The sequence below is a fragment of the Dermochelys coriacea genome, chromosome 10 (assembly GCF_009764565.3).
Source record: "Dermochelys coriacea isolate rDerCor1 chromosome 10, rDerCor1.pri.v4, whole genome shotgun sequence".
Taxonomy (NCBI): Eukaryota; Metazoa; Chordata; order Testudines; family Dermochelyidae; genus Dermochelys; species Dermochelys coriacea.
The window spans coordinates 34,487,100-34,514,845 of record NC_050077.1 but is presented as its reverse complement, the minus strand read 5'-3'; the positions used below and the strand labels follow the sequence as shown (position 1 = coordinate 34,514,845).

Here is a 27,746-nt window from a genome sequence, read left to right as displayed (position 1 = left end):
CCCAATTTTGTTGCCAAAAACTACCTTTTGGCAACAAAACAGTGAGCAATGTGACTTTTGTTGGGAAAAACGCCCGGTTTCAGCAACAAAAAACTTCCACCCCTCCGAGAGACTTTTTTATTTCCCCCTGCCTTTGTCAACAAAGAGCCAGTGTAGACTGTGCTGTTTGTTTTGTCGACAGAACTGGCTTCCGCCAGTATCCCGCACTGCTCTACTCAGTGTTTTGATCTCTGCTGTCCTGCAGGCAAGCGCCCCTCTTCTTTCAAAGCTGCCGGAAGTATCTGACAGTTAAGTGTGCTGCTCCATTTGGGGAGGGAAGGAGAGACTTTTGACATTCCTCTGCATGGAGAGCTCACAGAGCTACTCATGATGCTGCTCCCCACAGCTGAGGAGGCTGTGGGATAACTCAGAGGGAATCCTCCCAAGATACACAACAATCAGCTCTGCCTTCCCACAGCACTGCACTATCAGACACATATTCACAGTGCATTGCTCACACTGTCCATGATGGTGCCCACAATGTGGACATGACCTGCTGACAGAAGGAGCAAGTGTGAACACCCTTTGGCGATTTTTGTTTCGTCAACTTTTGGGTGTCGACATAAGTCTTTTGGACAAGACTTGGTAGTGTTGACAAAGCCTTATTCTGACTCAGGCTCCTAGGCTCAGCAAAGCTACAAATGGGACTGAGTGGGACACTAAGCTGAAGCACCTTTCCGTTGAGCAGTAAATGAATGACCTGTAAAGCGGCAGGATAAGGTGCTAAGTATTTTAGGTTTCAGAGTAGCAGCCGTGTTAGTCTGTATTTGCAAAAAGAAAAGGAGTACTTGTGGCACCTTAGAGACTAACTAATTTATTTGAGCATAAGCTTTCATGAGCTACAGCTCACTTCATGCATCCGATGAAGTGAGCTGTAGCTCATGAAAGCTTATGCGCAAATAAATTTGTTAGTCTCTAAGGTGCCACAAGTACTCCTTTTCTTTTTAAGTATTTTAGGCATTGTTTCTACACTACTTAGCAGTAAGACAGTAGGGACAGAGTAAAGAAAGAGGCTGGAACTTCTTTCTGAAACACTTTTCCAATCCCCTTCTCTGAGCAACAGGTACCTTTCCCCTCCCACAGCATCTGGACTAAAAATAAAAAAACCGCTTTAGAGCCTGCAGTCCAAAGTACCCTTTCAGGTGGTTTGTAAGAAGGGGAAAGTAACACAACAGGTTTTAAATATCTTTATGAGTAGATCTTCTTATATACATCAATACAGATCACTTTACAGACAGTATAATCAGGAGGCAACAGGTGCTTTATTTTAGCAACTTAAGAAGGGATGTACCTAGACAAATCCTGTTTAACTGGTCAATTCCTAGCACTTAGGCTTGTTGGTAGTTGTAAAGTATTCAACTAAAAGGCAGGCTGCAATAACCATAAAAATACTCTTCACTAGTGCTTAATTCCAGCAGTAGAGTGTAAACTAATTCATTTGTATTTTTACACCTATATAAAATAAAACAATGATTCTTAGAGGCTGATCATTTACATTTGCTTGTATCACCATCAACATATATAAGCCCTTTTCTCTGAAGACTAACAGGACAAAGTTGTAATGTAACAATTGACAGCCCCAGCACTTTTCATAAGAGCTGGTGAGACAGCTGTACTGATTTAGAAACAGCAATGTTGCGCCTTCTTTTGCTACCTGTAGTTAACCGCAGAGAGGAAGGGAAGAGTTGATGCAAAATACAGATTCTAATCAATGTTGTCTGTAAGAGAGGCTAACCCGACAAGGAAAGCCATGCCCATCCTCACACCTTGTTGGGGGGCCATATGCAATTATGCTCCTTCACTGTTACTCAATCTCAGCAGAAGTGAGATATCCCTCTTTAAGAAAATGTATTACATGAGTCTAGAGCCAAGTCCTCTTCTCATCAGATTTTACCATCAAAGACAGGATTATGGCCTTTGACAAACCAAGCCTTCTAGAAAAGGATGCACCAAGCAGATCTAGCACTGAAGAAAGGTGACTGAGTGGATGGGCTTGTCAAGACATTTGCATGCTGAGTGGGACACCAGCTAGCTGAAAGCTCAGTACAGCAAACTGTTTCATTTTCCACTGGAAACAAAATTTTAATTATTTTTACCATTAAAATTTCCACCACATTTAGCTCTAAATTATAATGCAAGTTTTAATTCTGTAAATAGGGCCAGAAGGATCCAAATGAGCTCGCAGCACTAGGAAACCTAGAACCTTTATAGATGCCTGTGTTACCATTTCCTAAGGCGATTAATTCCTCATGATCTGGTGATTGTTGGTGCCTCTGTGGTTCATGGCGTTGCTGGCTGGCAGTAAGTTTGCTGCTAAGTGACATCCTTTCATTTCCAAGGCTCACAGCCAGAAGACAGAATGACTCCCCCCCAGGATGGAGGAATGATCTACTGCGGCTTCCCACTGCCTAGTTTCCAGTAGAACGTTTCCCTGGAGTTAAAGATGGGGAAAATATTTAGCATTTAATGAATTACTCGTGTCCAAGCCTAACAATGTCACACAGCGCTCAAAGGTTGTTGGCAAATGCCACAGTAACAAGGAGCAGTTCCCCCTTTAGCCGAGATCACACTTCATTAGTCCCTGGGAACTGACATGGAAGAAATCTTAACTCAGTAAGAAAAGGGAGACAAACTCTGGGCCTCAGAGGCTGGGAATCCTCAGCCTGCACTGCAAGGTTCTGGAGTCCAAGTATTCTTACCATGTGCACTGCTCTGTTACATTCACAAACAAGGTGTTTAAAGTGTGCTTTCTATTCAGAGTTGACTAAAAATGGCATTGGGGTCCCGTGACGATTGCACATCATGGATTTCTATATCTAATTTTCTCAGTTTATAAATGAAGAAATTCCCCTCGCACCAACTGCCAGTCTTGCAAACTCAGGCTGGGACTGAGTCAAACTAGGTTCCAGATTCCATCCTTGCACTCCTCACCAATATTAAAGGCTCGACAGGCCCAACTGTGCCCCCCCCAGTGACATTTGTGCAATCCCCTTGCCTTCAATAGGCTTGCCAAGCTGTCAGCAACAAACAAGGCAAGCTTTATTCTGTTTTTCCTTGTGCATCAGCAGCAGGATGATTTGCATCTTCTAGCTATGCTGACTAGCAGGATTAAAAGCTATAAACTTGTCTCAGTGACAGTGAGCAGATCTTTCTCAGAATACACCCAAGGAGCAGATCTGGGGACTAAGTCAGGGCTATTTTCACTTTTCAGAGTAGAGTCATGCGTTAAACAGAGCTATCCTGCATATCTGCTTAGTTAGAAGCTACAATGAAATTTAACCCTACACTGCTGGGTTCTGCTATTGTTTAGAGATAAAATAAAATGACTAGGTTTTAATACTGATGGCTGGAAGGCCTGAGGCTAAGTAAAAAGCAATGTAATTTCTTTGCTTCCTCTCCAATCTAACTCCCAAGAGATGCATGTTCTGCTTAACATGAGGAAAGAACAATCAGTAAAGTACAAGAGGATTCCTACCTCAGGTGAGATATCAGGATCTAAACATTTTCTTAAGTTTGGTAAGGAATCCCTCCTTGTTCTCCCCCGCCTCAGCCTCAGGCCTATCCTCGCCTGCTTCAGAGCTATCCATGGCCCTGCCACCTAGACATAAACAGCAGCTATCAGGGTACGCTTCAACCTGTGCCAATCACCACACATCTTGGAACAGCATTCAGAAGTCTAGGTAAGGTTATGGAACTATTTTAAACAATAAATTTGGGCTTGTGAATTGAAACACAATATGCCTGGCTTTAGTCAGTGCTCATGTGAGCAGATGCTGTGTCAACATCCCTGCACAGATCTGCTACTGCACGAATCACCTGCTGTTCCTCCTTTGCATCTCTTGGCAGTGGCTTGAGAGAATGCAATGAGACCAGGCACTATAATTTGCACTTATGATCAAAGTGAAAAATCTGGGCCCCAGAGGTGAAAGATAAATGCATTAACCTAGAGTAACACTCATTCCCCTCTTCCCCACACCCCCACTTTCCAGCCCACTGACATTCAAACACTCCAGATTTAAGAAGAGTTTATTATATGCCAACCAAGTTTCAAATGTGAACAGATATTAGTAGATAAGAGGCACAAAATCATTAGTTAGTTGAACTTTTAGTAACAACAGGCAACATGCTGTGTGTGAGCACCAGGGTGTAGTGTGAATGATCCTTTCAGAGAGCAAGTAAGCCACATGCAACACAGACTATCAGAGCTCTGATTAATTTATGGTTAGCTTTTCCTCCGTGTCACTAGTACAGCCTCCTGGGTCCAGCAATCTAAGTACATATTCTCTTTACATTGCTCTTCCTAGACTTGTGCACGTCAACTCCCTGCATATAAATTACAGATTGATGCAATTACTCTAGGATACAAAGTCTGTCATTGCATTTAAAACTGAACTGAAAACACATATTTGCTGCAGCTTTCAGGTGTCCCTAATACTGATAATCTGAGTTGTTTTGAAACACCGTAACTTACTTGTGAAGGATACTCTTTAAAAGCACCAGAGAGTGGTATCTCCTCTTCCACCTATCTATTGCATCCTTCACCTCTGTTGTGTACCCCTCTTTTTACCAAACTTTTGATAGCTGGGGCCCCCTTCAGGAAAACAAGGCAAAAACTTATCAATTTTCATGCTTTACATCTTCTGCACCCCTCATTTTGGTGTAGATCCTCGTAATAAGATCCTTCCTCTTCTTTCGCAAATGGTTTGATGAGCAGCAAAACAATTAGCAATGTTACATTTAAAAGTATTGTCACTGGTATCTGAGCAAGCAGCCACTGAAATGAATGGGAAAGTTCCCCCCTCAGGGCTATCCTTTCAGGATCTCAGTAACTTGGGCCGATGTTGCTGCATCGGTGTCACTCATGTCGCATTTTGAAGGTTTCCCACAAAGAGAGCTAGAGACTTCTAAATGAAATCGAGGCTGGAAAAGTATTCGTTTGTATTACCATAGCACTTTGGAGCCCTATCCATGGACCTAAACCCCACTATGCTAGGTGCTGCACAAACAGATCAAAAGGACGGTCTCTGCCTGTCAACTGGTCCCACTTGGTGCTCTCCCAAGGAGTTACCTCACACTTGGGGAAATACTGGAGTATCCCATGCCATGCCTATCAAAGAACACTTCCCATTAGTAACTAATTGCATGCAGTATGCCATCACCAAACAGCCCAGGTGGAGAAGGACAAAACCATTACATGGCCTCCCTCAGCTGCACACCTACTCAGCATAGGTGCTTTTTTCAGGCAGGCCATGCACTGTTTAGCCACTTGATTTGTTATTTATTATATGTATTGCAGTAGCATCTAGAGGCCAGGGCCCCCTTGTGCTAGCTCTAAACAGACACATTAGAGACGGTCCCTGCTCAAGAGAGCTGTTATGTCTCAATTTACCTGACTCGTGTATATTAATGGACCAATAAAAACAGGCACTGGAGTGTCTTCCTGCTCTAATGTCTCCTGCCTGCCTCCCCTACTCTTTGGTTGACATGCAAAAGGAGGTAATTTCATATGCAACATCACTGAAAAAATGCAAGATTTCAAGTGCTTAGTTTTTGAATGCAAGGCCCTGTGACAGACAGGCCAATTTACTGCTATAATCCTATTGAATTAAGTAGCTTTGGGATCCACTGTATTAAATGAATGGTTTGTGTATTATCGGGGATTGTGACTGTATATAACCTCAGGGAAAGGGGGGGGATTTAAGTTCCCCATCACGCCGCCTTCAGAAGGTTTGCCCTGAGGAGAGGGTCGTTGTCCGCTGGTTACCTGTTCCCAGAGTCACAAGATCAAAGGCCCAGGCTGTAAAAAGGAAAAACTGAACTATTCCTGCAGGCGCTTGTTCTGAGCTGAGGCCTTATGAACTGTAACCACACAAAAACCTGTGTGGGGTTTGATGGAGACTCCTTACTCAAGCCCTAGGCTGGAGTTGGGGGTGGTCTCTGGTAAGCTTTTCCACATGTGTGTAGGTTCTTTAATTGTTTTAATATGTTTTCACCTTAATGTGCTTGCTTAGAAAGCACTGTGTGGTAATGTGTGACTGGTTGCAATCACACTGTTCACAGCCTTCGGAGAGAAATCAAAGTGCAGACACTGGCCTGGACAGGCAGGCTGCTTACTGGGAGTATCAGTGTAGGCAGGGACCTGTGCGGCCTGGAAAAACCCAGTTGGGAGTGAGTGAGGGGTGTGATGGCTGGGGACCCAGCGGCCTGAGTGTGGGTGCCCTTGATGGACCATACAACGGGAATACAAGTGCAGTTGCCTTGAAGCGTGACAGATGCTACCATAAATGAAAAACGATTACCCATGTATCAGAGACAAGGCTCATTTTTCCAATGGATTTCTGTACCATACAGTAAATAAGAGGATGGAAAGTTCAGCTAGAGGAAGTGGAGGTAAAGTCAGCTGCTGGACCTATCCTTAGGAAAGCCACCACATGCATTTGGAGGGAACCAACTCACTAGACCTGCAATCTCTCCTCCATCAGTGTGCAGATCAAGAGGAGAGATATCAATATCTTAAGCAGTGAGGATAAAAACCACACTGTGTAGGGAACTTACTGACTTGTGTACATATGAAGTCACTGGGCCTGTCTTTATTTTAAGATATGCTTTGTTTGCTACATTCTGAGGCACCCAAAAGGGCTGTGAACATGAGGTGCCAGATAAAGATTGCCACCAAAAGCCAACTCTCTGCAGTGCTGCTGATAAAAATACGATATATGGGAAAGAAAGAGCTGAGTATTGATGGTGTTCTCTGTTGCAGTTGGAGTGAGCCACCCTGCCACTTCATCAGAGGGCCTAAAACAATGGAAAGCTGTATGAAATTGGGAACTTTGATTTGGCTGATGCAGAACCACATCCGGAAAAAATAGGTTTGTGCCGTTTTTGATTCTTTACAAAGTATAAGGAAGACCTGAAAAGTGTTTTCTATGTTAGGAACTGAGATGTGTGGACCCTCTTTTTATGGCTCCATGAGGAGCATTACAAGTACCAAGGGAGGGAAACCTGAACAATGGAGGTTGGAAGGAATTTTTTGTGAGACTGTTAAAAATGGACGGTTTCATTTGTTAATATCCATTAACTCAAATGTCTGCGTAACAGGTAGGAAAAATGTCTTGGTAAAAGATTTCCCACCATCACCCTTACATTGAATGACTAAAGACTTCTCTGCATGGAAAAGTTTTATCGCTATAAGGTAAAGTGTGAATTTAAACAGATAGTTATATGTGGCTTTTTTTTCCAATTTATCTTAAATCCCTTCCAAAGCAACATAAGACAACCAAAAAAGGCACTCTTATACTTGAATAAGTGTCCACACCAGGAGTTACACCAATATAACTGGTTTAACTATACTGCTTGAATTATATCAGTATAACTAGTAAAACTTTCCCCACATACACAAGCCTGATAAAGTTTCCAGCCCAGTTCTCTGGCTCTTTGAGAACAGCCTCCAGCAAAAACAAAGGAGATGAATCTGGCTATTTCTGCTATTTCTATAATAAAAAATGAGTAGAAAAAACTCATGAAATCCTTTTCAGGCCTTCTTTACATGTCATAAATTGGCCAACAAAGAAAGAGCACCTTTTTTTGCAGTCCACCTTTCAAGTCTACTCCAGAAGTCAGAGTCAGACTGATGCAATGGTAGTGAAACACGACCCTGCGGTGGAATTCCCCTCAGTTGTACTGTACTCCACACTATCCACTTCCTGTGAGTAAGAACACCCTTTTGGGATACTGTGTTTATAAACTCTGCTAGGAAGGCTAGACCACAAGGTGGATAAAAATCATGATTTAAAAAAAATTTAATAGATTTTCTGATTTAAATTCAGATTTATAGTGCTAGTTCTTTACTTCCATGCCATTTTTACTCTTAAATTGCTAAAAAGTGGATGTTCTGTATTTGTTTCCTTAGTTTCTTAATTGTAACATCAGGTTTTACAGATTTTTTTTCTTCTAATAAGTCTCACGTCAAATGCTCATCCATGCTTGAAAAGGCAAGCCAAGGGCCTCATTTAACATGCTTATTGTGAGACCATCACAAACAAACAAACAAACAAACAAAATGGATAAACCAGTAACCCTCTTCCAATATACTGAACTTCCTCAAGTCAAGTGGAAATGCTTCACCAGCCTATATTCCATCAGGGTTTGCTGTGAGAAGTCATAGGACTGTACTCCTACGTCACTAAGGAGCTTTTGAAAAATCTCACCCTTACATGCCTAACTTTAGGCTCCTATTTTTGAAAAAATGTGGCCTGTGGGAATAAAAAATTTTGAACTTTTTTAGTGTACTGAGCAACTTTTAGTTTGCTGTTAAGACTTGAAGCAATTTTGATTTGAAGTGACAGATTTTATGCCACTAACAAAGTTTTATATAAAAATACAACTTTAGCTGCTCATGCAGCAAACAGTTATGCACGGATTTAATTTCAGCACACGGGGAGTCCCAGTGAAGTAAATACACTATCCATGTGAGTAAAGTTATGTAGCTGCTTAAGTGTTTGCAGGATCAAGCTTTAATTTTCAATGTTTTGCACCTTTAGCACTTTTGTAAAATTCAAATAAGATATCCTACCCATAGTGCCATTTTAAAATGCCTTTATAATTTAGTTCCTTATACATTTAATCTAAAACTGAAACACAAATATCCAGTTTAATTTAACAAAGGCTCAATCTGATTTAAATCAATGTACCTTTTTTTAAGTGATACAATTAGGATTAATATCAATTATTTAAATTGCTCTGCCCTGCTAGACAGGACAGATTGGCAGTTTCCGCATACAACCAAACAGTCTCTGTTTTTTCCACCAAATGCATCCGATGAAGTGAGCTGTAGCTCACGAAAGCTTATGCTCTAATAAATTTGTTAGTCTCTAAGATGCCCAAGTACTCTCCTTTTCTTAATGGAAATGAAGGCTCACTGCAAAATTCAGTTGCATTACAGAAGCATCTGAAGATAACAGGGCTCTCCACTCATGCCACCAGTGCATACCTATATGCACAGTAAATACTAGGGAGAGAGGGAAAGACTAATGATTTCCGGCAAGAGGCTACTGCTTCCATTTACTGTATTAAACTCCATTAACACCACACTAACAACAGTTACCTTTAAAATAGAAAAAACACTTAGAAGCCTCAGACAAGGTGAAAAAAGGCTTATGCACATACAAGCGCTCCAAAAGCCACCTTAGGCCTGGTCCCTCCCCTACCTATAGGATACATTCCCACAGCCAGTCACCAAAGAAGCAGTAATGTACATCACACACAGCTTACCAGCAGATGTATTTGTGACTCCATTCACTGTCCCTTCCACATCCGTCTCATCCTCGCATAGCTCATCATTAAGGCTCGCTGGCGATCCGTCAGCCTCCTGCAGGTCAGAGTACAGTGTTGCTATCTCAGTCAGTATTCACTTTAGGGATAGATAACCTTTTCAGCCCAAACTCAGCTTCCCACCAACCTGCACACAGAAGGGCTCCTACTGATAATGCAAAGCTAATATAACTCAGATGCCTTCAGAATCCCAATGACCCTCTTAAAATAAGAACCTGAGAAAGGAATATGCCTTGCTAATGGAAACCTCTAGGGGAACCGGGAAGATTCTAGTCACTGTATTTCATCTGATTACAAAAGAATAAGTCGAACATTTTAAAGGGTTAAAACTAAGACTCAAACTGGAACCTACATCAGAATGTCAGGTTAGCAGAGGAGCACTCAAGAAATGGAGTTCCCACTTGAGTGCATGACACAAACACAGGAGACTTTCCAAGTTTTAAAGTTTACCTTGCAACAAGCTTATAAGGATGGCTTAGAGGTCTAGGCATCCTTAGAACAGGTTTAAAAGCTCAGGAAGGTAAACTCATCCTTCTGAGGCAATGATACTCAAACTTCAGTGGTTCAGGAGCCAAATTAGCCATCAACACTACCCAAAAGAGCCACAGTACTGTGAATTCATTGTTTCATTTACTCTAGTACTCTATACTCATATTTAAACAGTAGGACAGGGGAAATATTTAGTTTTTCTATAGAGAGTATATATTTTCTCTCAGCAAATAAGTTAATAACTTAGTGCAAGCTGATAACTTAATTGGTTCATAACACAGTAAAAGCATCCTGACTGATTAATATCTTTGATTGGTTAGTAATTAAATCACACAGTGTTTTAATATCATGTGCTGCATAGAGCTGCAGGAGACACATTAAAGAGTCACTTGTGGCTCCCGAGCCTCAGTCTGAGTATCGCTGTTCTAAGGTATACATACTCTGGATTCCATAGAGTAACTCTCAGTAAACACGGGACCTATGCAGCCTCAAGAATAGTCACATAACTTCAAATTTATTTTTAATTGCCACAATTATCTTTCAGGGGTTTGTTTTTGTTTTTAAATTAGGTCTCTAATCCTTATGGCTACAATAACTTTCCAGACGTGATGGGAGTGTAAACCAATGCATTCGTGTACGAATTTGCAGGAAGCCTGAAACGATTTTAAGAGTTGTCAACTATGCTATTCATGTAAAAGGGAGTGTTAATATACATTGTGACAAAGTCGGGCCAGATGGCTACAGAAGAGTGATAGAAGGCAGATATATTAGCCCCAGGTTAAGTAGGTCCCTTTTCCCTGGGTAAGGTAACAGGGAAGGTTCCAGAACAATCAGGAACTTTCTGGAAACAATTAAGGCAGACAGGCTAATTAGAACATCTGCAGCCAATCAAGAAGCTGCTAGAATCAATTAAGGCAGGCTAATCAGGGCACCTGGGTTTAAAAAGGAGCTCACTTCAGTTTGTGGTGTGCATGTGAGGAGCTGGGAGAAAGAGGCACAAGAAGTTGAGAGTGAGAAGGCGTACTACTGGAAGACTGAGAAATTACAAGCATTATCAGACATCAGGAGGGAGGTCCTATAATGAGAATAAAGAAGGTGTTGGGAGGAGGCCATGGGGAAGTAGCCCAGGGAGTTGTAGCTGTCATGCAGCTGTTACAGGAGGCACTCTAGACAGCTGCAATCCACAGGGCCCTGGGCTGGAACCCAGAGTAGAGGGCAGGTTCGGGTTCCCTCACCCCCGCAACTTCCTACTTGTTACCAGAGGAGTTGAACTGGACTGTGGGTTCCACCAGAGGGGAAGGTCTCTGTCCTATTCCCCAATCCACTAGGTGGATCAGCAGAGACTGCAGGGATTGTTCTTCTTCCTTTCCCCATGCTGGCCAGTGATGAGGCTAACTGAGTGAAAGGCAGATTTCAGCCATGAAAGGGGCCAAACTGAGGCTGCCGTGAACCTCTGAGGTGAGAAAATCCACCAATAAGCGCAGGACCCACCAAGGCAGAGGAGGAACTTTGTCACAACATGTAGTAAGTCTAATGATAGTTTACATCACAAACATTAACTTTTGCTGCTGATCATTCTAGCAGAATCAAGCAAGAGCAGCCATCCTTCATTATTTGAAGTACAGCAATGACAGATACTGGGGAGGGGTAGAATGGCGAGAAGAGCTAGTTGCTAACAAAGGCTACTGGGAATAAGAAAATCCAACTTCCTTTTCCTCTGTTGTAAAGTCATCTCAAATCCTGTCCCAAATGGTGAAAGAAACAGGAGATGCATCCCCTACTCAGCATCAAAAATCTCAATTGCCTTGTTGGCATCAAAACCTAAAGCCGCATATGCCACAGATTCCTGACTAACAAAAGCCCTCCATATATGTCATCCTTAACCCGCTGTGAAAAACCTCCAGCTTCCCAGAGCACCTAAAGGGTGCCACTACGGAAATCAATGGCACACTGAGAATCTCGGGGCAACAAACAAAACAAGGGATTCTGTACTGATTTGTAAGTTTAGGGTCTATGCCACAAATTCAGCGATCCTGCTGCACTGTTCAGATCTAAGGCTATGTCTATGTTAGGAGTGCTGTTTGTGTGTAGGAATATCAGTATACTTCATCGACAAAGCACTCCTTGCATGGACACAGGTATAATGGTAAAGCTGCGCCTTGTACCGATACAATAAAACCATCCCCATGAGTGAAATCAGCTACACTTGGGAAAGTGCAGTTTGGCTAGCACAGCTGTATCCACAGTGGCATAGATATGTCTGTCCAGGATCACACCTTTTCACACCCGTGATGGACATAGCTATGCTGGCAGAAGTCTGCAATGTGGATGTAACCCCGTATGCCACACAGGTCAGCGCCTTGCATGCTGATCAATGTATTTGGAGTGGCAATGTTTTTTTTGGTTGAGACATTTATATCTGCTCAGAGCAGCCAGGATGTTAGAGTAAAGATCTCATAAGCATGGTAATTTAAGCTATAAACTAATCAGTGCTGTTTTTTGGTTAAAAGGAAAAACCTACAGTTCAACAAAAGATACAGTAAAAAAGAAGTTGGTTTGTTCACTACATTATCTAGGGCTCAAAGCATACATCGATAAAGTAGTGAAGATCTTTCACTCCTGAGAACACATTTTGCACAGCAAATTTATAGATTTCTGCAAGACACTTCCAAATCTTAGGTTTCAGAGTAACAGCCGTGTTAGTGAGCTGTAGCTCACAAAAGCTTATGCTCAAATAAATTTGTTAGTCTCTAAGATGCCACAAGTACTCCTTTTCCAAATCTTAGTAGACGTTCCACTTACTTAGGAATCCTGATCTTTATATGAATGAAGTGGTCTCCATAACCATAACTGTTAACCCTGGAAATGCCTTTCCCGCTCATTCGAATCCTCTGGTCTGCTTGAATACCAGGCGGTATCTATGAATAAAAAGACCCATATGTTTATTATTGCTCTGCAGTACCAAGGTGCCAGCATGGAAACCTATAAATAGAGGCCTACTTAAATCACAGAGACACCACACTTTTTTCACAGCATAAATAGCAAATTTCACAGATGTGTTCATAGCGCATCACCCTTACTCCTGTGCTGCTGCTGGCACCCAGCTCCGAAGGCAGGATCAGCACCAGCAGCAGTGTAGAAATAAGGGTGGCATGGCATGGTATTGCCACCCTTACTTCTGCAGTAGTGCTGGTGATGGCATTGCCTTCAAAGCTGGGCACGCAACCAGCAACCATTGCTCTTTAGCCGCCCAGCTCTGAAGGCGGCAAAATAAGGATGACAATACCGCAACCCCCCTACAATAGGCCCGAGAACCACTTTTGGGTCAGGACTCCCAGTTTGAAAAACGCTGTGTACTTTGTATATTTTAATCATATAATATAGGGTAAAAACACACAAAAGACTAGATTTCACAGTCAGTGACGAGTTTTTCACTGTCCGTGAATTTGGTAGGACCCTACCTATAAATTAATCAAGCTATTCCTCCTGCAGACTGTGAAGTAAGGGAGGAGGGATTTATTTCTATATTTAAATAATTAGGTAGTGCTCAGATATTACTCAATAGTAATGAAAAAGCATTCAACACTGGGAATTAAAGCGAACTACCTACTAAGGACAGGTGTAATTAAGGACAGATATACATTGGAAGTGCTTTGCTGGTACAGCTATATCACTATACTATACAGCAAGGGTAGTAAATAAGTGGACCGTGGGCCAAATCCAGACCACCAGATGCTTTTGAACAGGCCACAAAATTTTTGTATTTACTTATCATCAACATTTTATTTTTACCTTCTCTTTCCCTCACAATGCAATCTCCAATACATTGTACTGTGGATTAATGATCGACTGGTTCTCCTTAATTCCTTATTTGCTTAATTTGAGCTATCATCTTTCTTGGAGGTTATTTTCAGGTTATACGGTGGTTCGGTTTTATTTTTCATTTAATGCTTATATTTTTAGTGCAATGGGGCACATTACTAATGCACAGCATTGTATCTGTTTATTGAACAGGGAACCTGCGGTGTGAAAAGTGTTTCTCTGGAGTCTGGACCTTGACTATACCTTAACCAAGAAATTTGGACCTTGACAAAAATAATTGACTACCCCTGCTATACAGGCATTGCACTCCTAGATGCAGCTTACACTGAAACAAGCTCAGTTTTGCCAGTGTAACTGGGTCTATACTAGGGGCTTTTGCTGGCACAGCTATGTCTAAGCATCACACACCCCTCACTGACACAGGTGTGCCAGCAAAAGCTTAAAGTGTACACCCTTCCTAAACCTAGTATATTACTTATCACTGAGCCCTGCCACAGTGTGGTCTAGTCCTTATAACAAAGAACAGTCAAGACTCTTGGGTTTTATTCCCAGCCCAGCTATTGATTTATTGTGACATCATGGGGTAGTCAACCTCTGAACCTCGTTTCTCCAATGCATAGAACAGTTAATACTTAATTCGCACAGCCCCAATGTGCAGAACATCACCTCCTTGAATAAAGGGCTATGTAAATACAAAATCTAACAAGCTGGTAGGATAACTGAGCAGAAACAAGACACAGCAACAGGCAGGAGAGAATCATATATACACAAAACCTGGTTAGCAACATTAGCCCAAAGGAGAGTCAAGGACTTTCCCAGCCTGGGGACCATGCCAGCATTCAGCCTGACCGACCTCTCCAATGATCTGTCTCTCTTCAGCAGCTCTCATAGCCCTTTGAGCGCTTATGCAAAAGCAGAAGAAAGGGAAGTGGGAATTATCCCTTGCATACATGAGGCCAAGCAGAACCCCTGCAACATGGCAGTCAGTACTCAAGAGGCCTAAGACTAGAACAGAAAGGTCTTGGTACTTTGAACCTTAGGAAATCTGCCCTGTATTTTTTCACTCTTCTTGTAAACAAAGAATGGCTGCTTATTGTTCCAAGCTAAGTTATCTCCTAGCTATTCCACCCACTTTTACCACATACCGTGATATTGATGGTCTCATATAGACCCTGAGCTCTGGCTGTACCTCCAAGAACTGCCTGTGCTATCGAGATAAAGAGGTCTGAGTGTACATCTGCTCCATCTCTTCTGAACACGGGGCTTTTCTGAACCTAAAAGCAAATAGTTCAAGAGTAATGAACACAGGTCATGTCAGTACAGTATATGCATCAATCCAAGATAAAATACCAAGTAAAGTTGTTGTAAACTGATATTGATAATTTTAGGAAAAGTCTTGCCCTCATCCCCTAAAAATTACATAGCAGGAAATCCAAAATTAAAGTTATTCTTATAGTAACCACAAATACCTCAGGCACTAAATATTAATAGCTAGAGCAGGCCTCTCCTCTGAAGGAGGATACTAAAAATGGCATTAAGAGGTTTCATGTTTCCTATTTCAATGAATTCCCCCCAATTTTTCAGTTTACAAGAAAAAAATTAACTGGTAGGGCTGCATACTCAGCCTGAGATCTGAGAATGACACTGTGCTCTTCACTGCTTGTCAATCACCACCAGTAAAGATTCTTTAGAGAGTAGAAAAGAGATTGTACTATCCAGTTCATAGGACAATGGAACGGCAGAGGGGAAGGAAGCACCCTCAGTATTTCAAAGTACCTCTCCGGCAGTGTTGATGACTGCATTTCACAGGCTCTGGAGAGGTTATTAAATCCTTCTTGAGGGGAATATAAGCAAAAATGGAGGAAGGGATAGATCAGTGTTAATGAAGAGGCCCTCAATTAAATGGTCAGAAGAGAACGAAATCCTTTCAAACACTAGGGTTCTTAATTTTACTGTACAGAGACATGATACAGATGATACACATGGGTACAGGACTGTATCTGCAAAGAACATGTAAATCAGCGGTGACCTCACATTTTTAAAGAAAGGACATTTTAACTTCTAAATTCAATAGCTCATAAATGCATTCCTGCAGTCTCTTTAGGGATTTAGAACATTTGTGTCAGCGACAGCTGATACTATACTAGTACATTACTTCCAGGAATTCCAATTACCAGAGGGTTTGTAAGTTTCCCTGATAGCCTGTATGCTACAGACTGTATCCTAGGTCCAATCTCTCTATATGTAGCTGTGCATTTTTGTTCTATGAATAGGCTAAATAATATTTTACCACTTGGTATGGGGCAGGCCTTTCACAATCTCAGAAAACTGGAAGGGCTAACATCACTTCAGCTAGGCAAGATGACCCTCCAGTCCAATTTCCATGTTTACACTGAAGTAAGATGACACTACCCTTTCTTCACAGAAGATGATCCAATGTAAGCAGTGTACAGTCATTTGTCACACATACCCTGAATGTAATGAAAATTTCTCTTTTCCCTACGGGCATCCGAACAGTCTGTCCATCCTCCACACCTGCAGACAGAACAAGGACACGAATATTATACTGTTTGTCTGATATTATGCTCTACACCTTATGTGCCAAAGCACCTACAGCCTTCCTAGTCTAACCCAATACCTGAACACCGACAACTGCCTCAACTGGATGCCATCACAGCAGTATTTCCATCATCCAGGAAGAAACACCATGGATTTACTGGCAGAAACTATAGAGGCAGCAGCAGCGTAACTCATGTTCTCCAGATGACCACAGCACCCAGCATTTGAAGAGCAGGGTGTCACCAGGTGTTTGTATCCTAGGATGCACTCATTCTAGTGCCAAGCACAATTGGGCAGCTCTTTAATTCAATTCAAGCTGAATTCAATTGCATTTTTCCCTTCAGTGTAAGCGAATTCAGTGCTGGTGAAAGGTAAACGATTGAGAGGCACTGGAGACTGACATACTATATTTATCTGCAAAGATAGAGACAATGCAAGCTGCTACCCAGACAATCGGACCATTTCTAGGAGGGAGGGGAGTTCTTTCAACACTCATTCAATATTCTTTATTGAGTTGACAACTGAGATGGTGCATTTGTGATCCAAGGTAAAATTTTCAAAAGTGAAATTCAGAGAGACAAGGAGGGTGAGGTGGTATCTTTTATTGGACCAATTTCTGTTGTCTCTCTTACCAAGTCTTTGAGCTTACAGAGAGCTCTTCTTCAGCTCTGTGTAAGCTCAAAAGCTTGTCTTTCTCACCAATAGAAGTTGGTCCAATAAATACTATCTCACCCTTCTGGTCTCTCTAATATCCTGGGACCAACATGGCTACAACAACACTGCATGTAGTGAAACTTATGGCAATTAAGTGTTTTTGAAAATTTTACCCTTAGACATCTTTCTACTAGGAAATAGAGTAAGACCCAGAAATTCATTGCACAAAGGCCAAACAGCCATGAGATGGTAATTGTTTTCAGCTACCACCATCCTGAAGCCATCACCCAGAGATGAAAAGGTCTGTATCTTATTACTAATCCTTTGAGCTATCTAGCCGTCAGTGCTCTTTATTCTTAAGACAGATTTGATACAGACAAGTTTCTCAATACTGCTGTGTCTGAGCACTGTCTCCACAGAGCCAGCCATTCTCTAGAGGCAAGATACACGCTCAGCTGAGTTTCACATGGGAAGAGATACATGGCCAGCATGCAAATACAGAAACTGACCTGCTGGTACAGGGACCATCACATTCTTCTTCTGTTTGGTTTGCCCTGAGCCACGACACAACACACACGGTGTTGTCATAACAGAACCACGACCTCCACAACGCCGGCATGTAGAACGCATCACAAAAGGGCCTGTATTTATTGTCTCCTAGCAAAAGAAGAAAAAGGGGGAATTTGAGGAATTCTTTGATAGTGTAGAAGTATTACTATTTCTGTAAAAACATCTCCAATGGCAAATCCAATCCCTGTTAAGTCAATGGTCCAACACATGCACAGCATGACCTGATCTAAGGAAATGTATTCTACCTTACTGTGAGATATGGGTAACAGTGGTGGGTCAAACTATGGCCTGAGGAGCTAGATTAGGTGCCTCAACCAGGTCTAACCCACCAAGAAATGTACATCTCCTTTTGTTTCCAGATTGCCAGTTGAAAGTGCTCATGCTGTCAGTAACCGCCTCTGGGTGTCAGAGGAAGTGGGTGAAAGAAGGAAGCCTTGAGAAAAGATTGGGGAAGAAAAGCCCTTCCTATCTGAAGGCCCGATTCTCCACTGCTTTGCACCTTCTGGAGTAACGTACACCTGTGAAGAGTGGGTGCAAAACTTCCCATTACGATTTGGTAGCCTTTCAGACCCACAACACACAGTCATAAAATCACTACCCAAGATGCAAGGCAATGGAGAAGCATACCCAAAATCTCTTATTCAGTGAAAGAAACCACTACTCTTAACAGCTTGAAGTGGATAGAGATCTCTGGTCAATCAGAAGCTTTGTGATAACAGAAGTCCTAACTTAACTGTGACCTCTTTCCAATATCATTCATGCACAACCCCAATAACCTATTAAAAGGTGAAGTTTAGGATACAAAGCACAGTCTTATGTGGAAAGGTTGCACCTTATTTGACTAGTACACTTAGACTGCAAGAGCCTGGAGAGTTTTCACCTCAAAAATTCAGCTGCAATTCAGTAACAGGAGCTAGGAAGACCATATGCATCTCAACCATCTGATTCCAATCCAAGACACACAATGTGCATCTCCACACAGCCTTATAAATCTGTTTCACACATAAGCCCAAATCTCTAATTCTCCTACTAAACCTCACCCTTGTAATGAGAAGGCAGAGGATGCCTATCTGCAATAAAGCCCTAAATATGATTTCATCGTGGAGAGAAAAAAGAAAAGCAGTACTTGTGGCACCTTAGAGACTAACAAATTTATTAGAGCATAAGCTTTCGTGAGCTACAGCTCACTTCATCGGATGCATCTGGTGGAAAAAACAGATGAAAGATTTATATACACACACAGAGAACATGAAACAATGGGTTTATCATACACACTGTAAGGAGAGTGATCACTTAAGATAAGCCATCACCAGCAGTAGGGGGGGAAAGGAGGAAAACTTTTCATGGTGACAAGCAAGGTAGGCTAATTCCAGCAGTTAACAAGAATATCAGAGGAACAGTGGGGGGTGGGGTGGGGGGGAGAAATACCATGGGGAAATAGTTTTACTTTGTGTAATGACTCATCCATTCCCAGTCTCTATTCAAGCCTAAGTTAATTGTATCCAGTTTGCAAATTAATTCCAATTCAGCAGTCTCTCGTTGGAGTCTGTTTTTGAAGCTTTTTTGGTGAAGGATAGCCACTCTTAGGTCTGTAATCGAGTGACCAGAGAGATTGAAGTGTTCTCCAACTGGTTTTTGAATGTTATAATTCTTGACGTCTGATTTGTGTCCATTCATTCTTTTACGTAGAGACTGTCCAGTTTGGCCAATGTACGTGGCAGAGGGGCATTGCTGGCACATGATGGCATATATCACATTGGTAGATGCGCAGGTGAACGAGCCTCTGATAGTGTAGCTGATGTGATTAGGCCCTATGATGGTATCCCCTGAATAGATATGTGGACAGAGTTGGCAACGGGCTTTGTTGCAAGGATAGGTTCCTGGGTTAGTGGTTCTGTTGTGTGCTGTGTGGTTGCTGGTGAATATTTGCTTCAGATTGGGGGCTGTCCTGTAAGCAAGGACTGGCCTGTCTCCCAAGATCTGTGAGAGTGATGGGTCGTCCTTCAGGATAGGTTGTAGATCTTTGATGATGCGTTGGAGAGGTTTTAGTTGGGGGCTGAAGGTGATGGCTAGTGGCGTTCTGTTATTTTCTTTGTTGGGCCTGTCCTGTAGTAGGTGACTTCTGGGTACTCTTCTGGCTCTGTCAATCTGTTTCTTCACTTCAGCAGGTGGGTATTGTAGTTGTAGGAATGCATGATAGAGATCTTGCAGGTGTTTGTCTCTGTCTGAGGGATTGGAGCAAATGCGGTTATATCGTAGAGCTTGGCTGTAGACAATGGATCGAGTGGTATGATCTGGATGAAAGCTAGAGGCATGTAGGTAGGAATAGCGGTCAGTAGGTTTCCGATATAGGGTGGTGTTTATGTGACCATCACTTATTAGCACCGTAGTGTCCAGGAAGTCCAACACCACTTTCTACAAGCCATTACCCTCTGATCCCACTGAGAGTTACCAAAAGAAACTACAGCATTTGCTCAAGAAACTCCCTGAAAAAGCACAAGAACAAATCTACACAGACACACCCCTAGAACCTCGACCTGGGGTATTCTATCTGCTACCCAAGCTCCATAAACCTGGAAATCCTGGACGCCCTATCATCTCAGGCATTGGCACCCTGACAGCAGGATTGTCTGGCTATGTAGACCTCCCTCCTCAGGCCCTTCGTTACCAGCACTCCCAGCTATCTTCGAGACACCACTGACTTCCTGAGGAAACTACAGTCCATTGGTGATCTTCCTAAAAACACCATCCTAGCCACTATGGATGTAGAAGCCCTCTACACCAACATTCCACACAAAGATGGACTACAAGCCGTCAGGAACACTATCCCCGATACTGTCACGGCTAACCTGGTGGCTGAACTTTGTGACTTTGTCCTGACCCATAACTATTTCACATTTGGTGACAATGTATACCTTCAAATCAGCGGCACTGCGATGGGTACCCGCATGGCCCCACAGTATGCCAACATTTTTATGGCTGACTTAGAACAACGCTTCCTCAGCTCTTGTCCCCTAATGCCCCTACTCTACTTGCGCTACATTGATGACATCTTCATCATTTGGACCCATGGAAAAGAAGCTCTTGAGGAATTCCACCATGATTTCAACAATTTCCATCCCACCATCAACCTCAGCCTGGACCAGTCCACACAAGAGATCCACTTCCTGGACACTACGGTGCTAATAAGCGATGGTCACATAAACACCACCCTATATCGGAAACCTACTGACCGCTATTCCTACCTACATGCCTCTAGCTTTCATCCAGATCATACCACTCGATCCATTGTCTACAGCCAAGCTCTACGATATAACCGCATTTGCTCCAACCCCTCAGACAGAGACAAACACCTACAAGATCTCTATCATGCATTCCTACAACTACAATACCCACCTGCTGAAGTGAAGAAACAGATTGACAGAGCCAGAAGAGTACCCAGAAGTCACCTACTACAGGACAGGCCCAACAAAGAAAATAACAGAACGCCACTAGCCATCACCTTCAGCCCCCAACTAAAACCTCTCCAACGCATCATCAAGGATCTACAACCTATCCTGAAGGACGACCCATCACTCTCACAGATCTTGGGGAGACAGGCCAGTCCTTGCTTACAGACAGCCCCCCAATCTGAAGCAAATACTCACCAGCAACCACACACCACACAACAGAACCACTAACCCAGGAACCTATCCTTGCAACAAAGCCCGTTGCCAATTCTGTCCACATATCTATTCAGGGGATACCATCATAGGGCCTAATCACATCAGCCACACTATCAGAGGCTCGTTCACCTGCGCATCTACCAATGTGATATATGCCATCATGTGCCAGCAATGCCCCTCTGCCATGTACATTGGTCAGACTGGACAGTCTCTACGTAAAAGAATGAATGGACACAAATCAGACGTCAAGAATTATAACATTCAAAAACCAGTTGGAGAACACTTCAATCTCTCTGGTCACTCGATTACAGACCTAAGAGTGGCTATCCTTCACCAAAAAAGCTTCAAAAACAGACTCCAACGAGAGACTGCTGAAGTGGAATTAATTGGCAAACTGGATACAGTTAACTTAGGCTTGAATAGAGACTGGGAATGGATGAGTCATTACACAAAGTAAAACTATTTCCCCATGGTATTTCTCCCCCCCACCCTACCCCCCACTGTTCCTCTGATATTCTTGTTAACTGCTGGAATTAGCCTACCTTGCTTGTCACCATGAAAGGTTTTCCTCCTTTCCCCCCCTGCTGCTGGTGATGGCTTATCTTAAAAAGAAAAGGAGTACTTGTGGCACCTTAGAGACTAACAAATTTATTAGAGCATAAGCTTTCGTGAGCTACAGCTCTGAGCTGTAGCTCACGAAAGCTTATGCTCTAATAAATTTGTTAGTCTCTAAGGTGCCACAAGTACTCCTTTTCTTTTTGCGAATACAGACTAACACGGCTGCTACTCTGAAACCTGGGCTTATCTTAAGTGATCACTCTCCTTACAGTGTGTATGATAAACCCATTGTTTCATGTTCTCTGTGTGTGTATATAAATCTCTCCTCTGTTTTTTCCACCAAATGCATCCGATGAAGTGAGCTGTAGCTCACGAAAGCTTATGCTCTAATAAATTTGTTAGTCTCTAAGGTGCCACAAGTACTCCTTTTCTTTTTGCGAATACAGACTAACACGGCTGCTACTCTGAAACCTATCATGGAGAGAGTAACACTGAATACATAAATGTGGCAGACTATACAGATTAACAGTGCCTCAAAATGTAAAGCAAACATTTGAGCCCAGCTCATCGTAAACTACAGAAATGATTCAATATAAAAAAACTAGAGTCAACAAGGTCTCTCAAAAGACAAGATTTATAACATAAGGTAACATTCAAAAACCAAGAACAAAAATCTGCCCCCAGGTTGGGGATCAATTCAGTTGTATAATCCCTCTGTGTGAAACTCAGCCCTTCCAAATGGATGGTTCCCACACCTCCCCTCTCCTCCCAGTTTCCCAAGCAGTCAATAATATTCCTTCCCATGAACATTTTGAAAGAAGAGGGGAAAAACTGAGCTGGACTTAACACCTTGTTCACAGGTGACTAGATAGCATCCAGCACCCTGACACATGGCTATTTTAAGTTTCGGAGAAAAAAAGCAAGAATTGGTTAGGAATAAAATTGAATTGACTGAGTATATTTAATCCTCATCACAATTTCTCCAATTTTTATTTTGGAGGTCACCATTAATAAATAAAGCAATGAATGAGTTTCTCAGAATACCTTCAGAACACTGGCTGGCTTCTGCAAATAGAAACCAAAAGTGGTTCACATTTGTTACTGGTCTCTGTGAAAAAGTAATACTTATATCTCAATCATAAGGACAAATATCTACATCAGACACTCTTCTTGGTCCTTAGAGACTACAAATTTGTTAGTCTCTAAGGTGCCACAAGTACTCCTTTTCTTTTTGCAAATACAGACTAACATGGCTGCTACTCTGAAACCTACTTGGTCCAGTTGTTGTGAATCTTAGAAAAAGTCCTGGAAACTGAACTACCCTATCAACCCTACAGGCGATCCCTCAAGGATGGAAGCACACAGGGAAACAGCATGGGAAAGGCTTGCACTGACACTGCCCAAGTGGCCTCTGTTCTGTGAATCTGTTTCTGGCTCTCCAAGACTGGTGAGCTGGCCCCTTCTAGCAGCACACATTTAGATACACAGAAATTGAAATCAAAGCCTACATTTAATCACCTCTTTATTTACTGACGATTTAAGACATTTTTGAGTAAGGAAATAGCTAACCTGTCCTGAAAACAAGAATGACAAAGAGCATTAGAAAACCGGGGTTACACTTTAAAACAGCACTTACCATGCCAGTGCCATTGCAGTAGTGACAGTGTTGCACTTTAGTACCAGGCTCATGCCCCTTGCCATCACACCGCTGACAAGAGTCATTGATATTCACCACAATCTCCTTGTTAACACCTTTTGCAGCTTGATTGAATGTCAACTCCATGATGTACTAGATAAGAGAAAGGAATGGAATTGCAGTTGTAATCTATATGCTGATAGGCTGAAAGTAAACTGAAACCACTGTAATTAAAAAACCCAGTGGTCTCCACTCAGACTGTGATTGGAACACCATTTAAAATGCTAACAGACACAGTACTGGAGAAGGAGGGGGCCCACCTGATTCATTAACCATCTATACTCAGACATTCTCAGATTTCAGTTTAGGAAGCAGTAACATCTTCATTATATATACCCAGAGGCTAAGGTCTTTGCAGCACAATGTATACATGTATTATCCTTACCTCCTGTGGCTGGTCAAAGACACCCTGAAAATCTCCAAAAGGGGATCCTGAAAACTCCCCAAAGATTTTCCTGAAAAGTTCCTCTGGGTCAATGGTGGGACCACCACCCCAATACTGACGTCCAGCACCCGCTGAGCCAGCGTCAAAGCCAGCTGTACCATAAGTATCATATTGTTTTCGCTTCACTTCATCACTTAACACCTATGGGGAAGGAAAGCATAGTACCATCAGGACTCTCTCACAGTACAGAACTGGAGCAACATGGCTGCCACTAGATAAGAGTATTCAGACATTTGCTCATTCCAAGGTCAATCAGAGTTTACATCCATCACCAGCAAAATACTGGAAACTACTACAGAATCCCAACTTCAATCCCTTTATTAGGACAGCTCGATACCTTCAATAATGCCAAAGGTGAAATTGAACACCATGGAAGAAAAGCACTCTGTTTCTCTCACATATACATTGGATGGCACAGTTAAGCTCATAAGCTTGTGATGCTTCCAAATAAGTACATTAGGTATAGGCAAAGTGATCAGGAGCTCTGGGTTTTTATACTATTTGAAGGTAAGCAAAAGTGACTTTCAATTATCTCTTACCTTGTAGTATGGAAGACAAGTGGGATGGGAGCTAGCAAATGAAATTAGCTTGACAGTCAAGACGAGTAAAGTTGGGGAGGAGGGAGCAGGGTTCTACAAATCCCCCATCCTCAAAAGGCCAATTATTGATGCCACTTATGTCGTCTTTCTATTGACTAAGAGGTCCATTCCAGTACTCAGCTTTTCAACCAGTCCATTTTGTATTGAGGAACAGCACAATGGCCCATGAGTGGCCCAAAAAAATGCCTAGAATAAATCGGTCAGGTATTCTGGCTAGTTCATTTACTGAAGAACATCCAAATCATTTTTGGCACATACATACTGAAGTCTAGAAAACAATACTTTGTTACCAATGAAATAATAGCAGCTCTTTTACAGAAAAGCTGAGATGAGGGGAGATATATTTTTCTAAGCTGTAGTTCTATTGTTCCCTCCCTACCACAGTAGGTAACTGAGTACACATCAGTCACATTACCTCATAGGCTTCTGCCAGCTGAGAGAACTTCTCCTTAGCTTTGGGGTCATCCTTATTGTGTCGGGATGGTATTTCTTGGCAAGCTAAGCAAAAGAATTATTAGAAACAGGAGGAAAATAAGTCCACTGTTAGCATTGCTACTTAACACCTTCCATGTCAGGGGGGAAAAAAAATTAGCCAGACCCTAGCATTCAACATTTACATTAGAGGAGACCAAAAGCATTTCCTAAGTAATTCTCTCTCCATATCATTTCCCATATAAGGGACATAAAAAATCAGTTTCCTGTTATATCGGTATAAAAGCCTCTCACAAATGGTACTGCAAAGCTTTTCCACATAAGCATAGGTGTGGACTGATCAGCTATCTTGTACATACAGGTGAAAACACCCCTTTTCTCCATGAAGGTCCTGGACATATGGAATAATGTCAGATCAATGGCAGTTATGATCTTACTGCTGCTACCACTGAAAATTTGCTTCCAGAAGGTTTTCTAATAGGTGGGGGGAAGCCATGTGTATTTTTTTTTTTTTTAAAAACAGTCCATCAAGAAAGGGACTCTTCCCTCCTGCCAATCAGCCAAGAGACACCATTTCTTTGTTTTTCTTAGGTATACATGCCTGGTAATAAGCTTTCTTGATCTCCTTCTGAGTGGCATTTCGAGGCACTCCCAAAATCTGGTAGTAATCTTCTTTGGCGTAGAAAAGCAGAACTGGTATGAATGAGGCAGCACATATTAAAGGAGAGCATTTAGTTCCTAAGAAAAATTAGAAAAAAAGGAGTCAGAAGGAATTGTAAAAGAACACATAGCTCCTCCAATGTTCCCAAGACCATTTCCCATTGATCACAGCCTATTATTCTGTATTAAGGATCAAGGCAACTGTGTCATGGAATTGCACAAGCCATGTATGGCCACCTTAGCTGTAAGAGGTAAACAGGGTGCAGATTTATTACAAACAATTTCATTACTTTGATTTTGACCTTCAATGTTACTGAACTGCATTAACGAATGAGCTGTAAAATGTTACTGAACCGATGAAGATCCCAAGACGTACTGAAATTTAGACTAAGGGCTTGTCTTCCTGTACAGTGGTGCAATTGCAACAGTGTAGTTGCGCTGTTGTAGCGCTTTAGTGAAGACCTTATTCCACACAAATGCCTCCTCCTTTACAGTGTTGCAATACTCGTGTTTTTTTTGGGGGGAGAGGGGGCGTTTCTGTAATGGTGCCTTTGTCACAGACATTCAAACGGGGCATTTATGTCAACAGGAAAATGTGTTACTATTCTCCTTTGAGAATTATTTTACCCTCAAGCTAAAACACTTTCCTTCCAAATGCTTAGAGGAGGGAGTGTTGTTACACAAGCTGGAAGCAGAGCTCTCCCTTGCTATGGCTGGACCAGACCTATGGAATTTGTACCATTGGAAGATGCAGCAAATTGCCAGAGTTGGGATGAAGGTGAAAGCTGGATTGCTCAGCACAATGGCTAGCTTTCCCCTCACTGGAGAGGGAACCAAATCTGCTTCCCTTGTTGGAAAGCTAATAATTCCACCTTTACATCCCACAGAATACAGCCCAAGGACCAGGGTGATGGGCACCCCAGAACCCATATGTAAGGAATAGAAGCTCACAGCTCTTTCCAGGAGAGCAGCATGACAGGGCCTTGTCGCAGGGCTGGCAACCCGAGCACGCCTCCCAGGGCCATGGCCATCAAGTACCCCCACCCCACCCCGGCACACAGACAAGGGGACCCTCTTTCCCCCAACACCTCCCACCTGTCCCCAGCATCGCTAGGCCACCAAAAACCTCGCTCTGTGAGACACCCCCAGGGCCGGGATCTTTCACTCCTCTCCCCTCCACTCACCCCCAGCCCCTCAAGCACAGGCATCCTGGATCCCCAAACCTCTCACCTCCGGCCCAGCCCCCCTCATTCCCCCAGCCTCGCCCCCCCACCACAGATTCCCCGAACCCCTCACCCCCCTGGCCTTGCCCTCTCATTGCCCGAGCTTTGCCCTCAGGCACGGGGGAGGGGGAGGGGGAGTGGAGGAAAGAGAGCTCGGTGGTTTGAGCATTGGCCTGCTAACCCAGGATTGTGAGTTCAATCCTTGAGGGGCCATTTAGGGATCTGGGACACAAATCGGGGACTGGTCCGGCTTTGAGCAGGGGGTTGCACTAGATGACCTCCTGAGGCCCCTTCCAACCCTGAGATTCTAGGATTCCCCGCCCCGCAGACACAGCCCCTCTCACCCGCGGGGCTGACCCCGGCGCTCAATGTCAGCCAGCGGCTCCCTGGCCCGGCGCGGGACGGGAAGGCGGCGGGGGCCGTGCTTAGCCGCCGGCCCAACCACACCACCAGCAGCCGCGTGTCTCCGCCGAAGCCCCGGCTCCTCCCGGCCGCCGCGCTCAGCCAGCGTGAGGAGCACCTGGCCGCCATCTTGGGACGCCGAGGCACAGAGCGGCTGCGCGGCCCGGCCCGGCCGGCCCAAGCACGCTCAGTGCGCAGGCGTATGCCCGAGCCGAGCAGGAGCATTGCGCGTGCGCAGTAGCTCCGTACCCCCCCCCGCCACATATTTTATGCGCATGCGTTAGCCTTCCCTCGGTGGTGTCCCTGCTGGGTCAGCTGGCACAGCTCCGCTAAGCTCCCTGGAGGGGTGTTCGGGGCAGTCTGCAGCCAGCAGGGTCCGTCCCTTCTCAGGCCCGGGCCCCTGCAGTGCGGGGCCAGCTGCTCAGCCAGGACACATGGCTGGGGAGCCGTGACTTACCAACCGGAGGAAATCTTTCCAGTGAAACCAAAAATGTACAGATGTTATTGCAGAGTTCATCTGATGTTTTGGATGCATGTCAAGCCAAGGATATAAGCCAATTAAAAACTGGCTTTATGGCCCAGTGTTCTTTACTAATGGACAGC

General features: G+C 43.3%; 1 protein-coding gene across 1 annotated transcript; it reads right to left on the bottom strand.

Moving 5' to 3' along the window:
• Nucleotides 1–1,210: 1,210 nt before the first annotated feature.
• Nucleotides 1,211–27,316, bottom strand: DNAJA3 (DnaJ heat shock protein family (Hsp40) member A3). The gene is given in 14 exon segments (XM_038420181.2): nt 1,211–2,470; nt 3,515–3,637; nt 9,310–9,366; nt 9,369–9,406; nt 12,661–12,776; nt 14,826–14,954; nt 16,151–16,215; nt 17,403–17,550; nt 23,323–23,475; nt 23,768–23,968; nt 24,842–24,900; nt 24,903–24,924; nt 25,460–25,596; nt 27,086–27,316. Coding segments are annotated over 13 exon segments (1,422 nt in total). The 5' UTR covers nt 27,273–27,316; the 3' UTR covers nt 1,211–2,470; nt 3,515–3,527.
• Between the last annotated feature and the right edge of the window lie 430 nt (nt 27,317–27,746).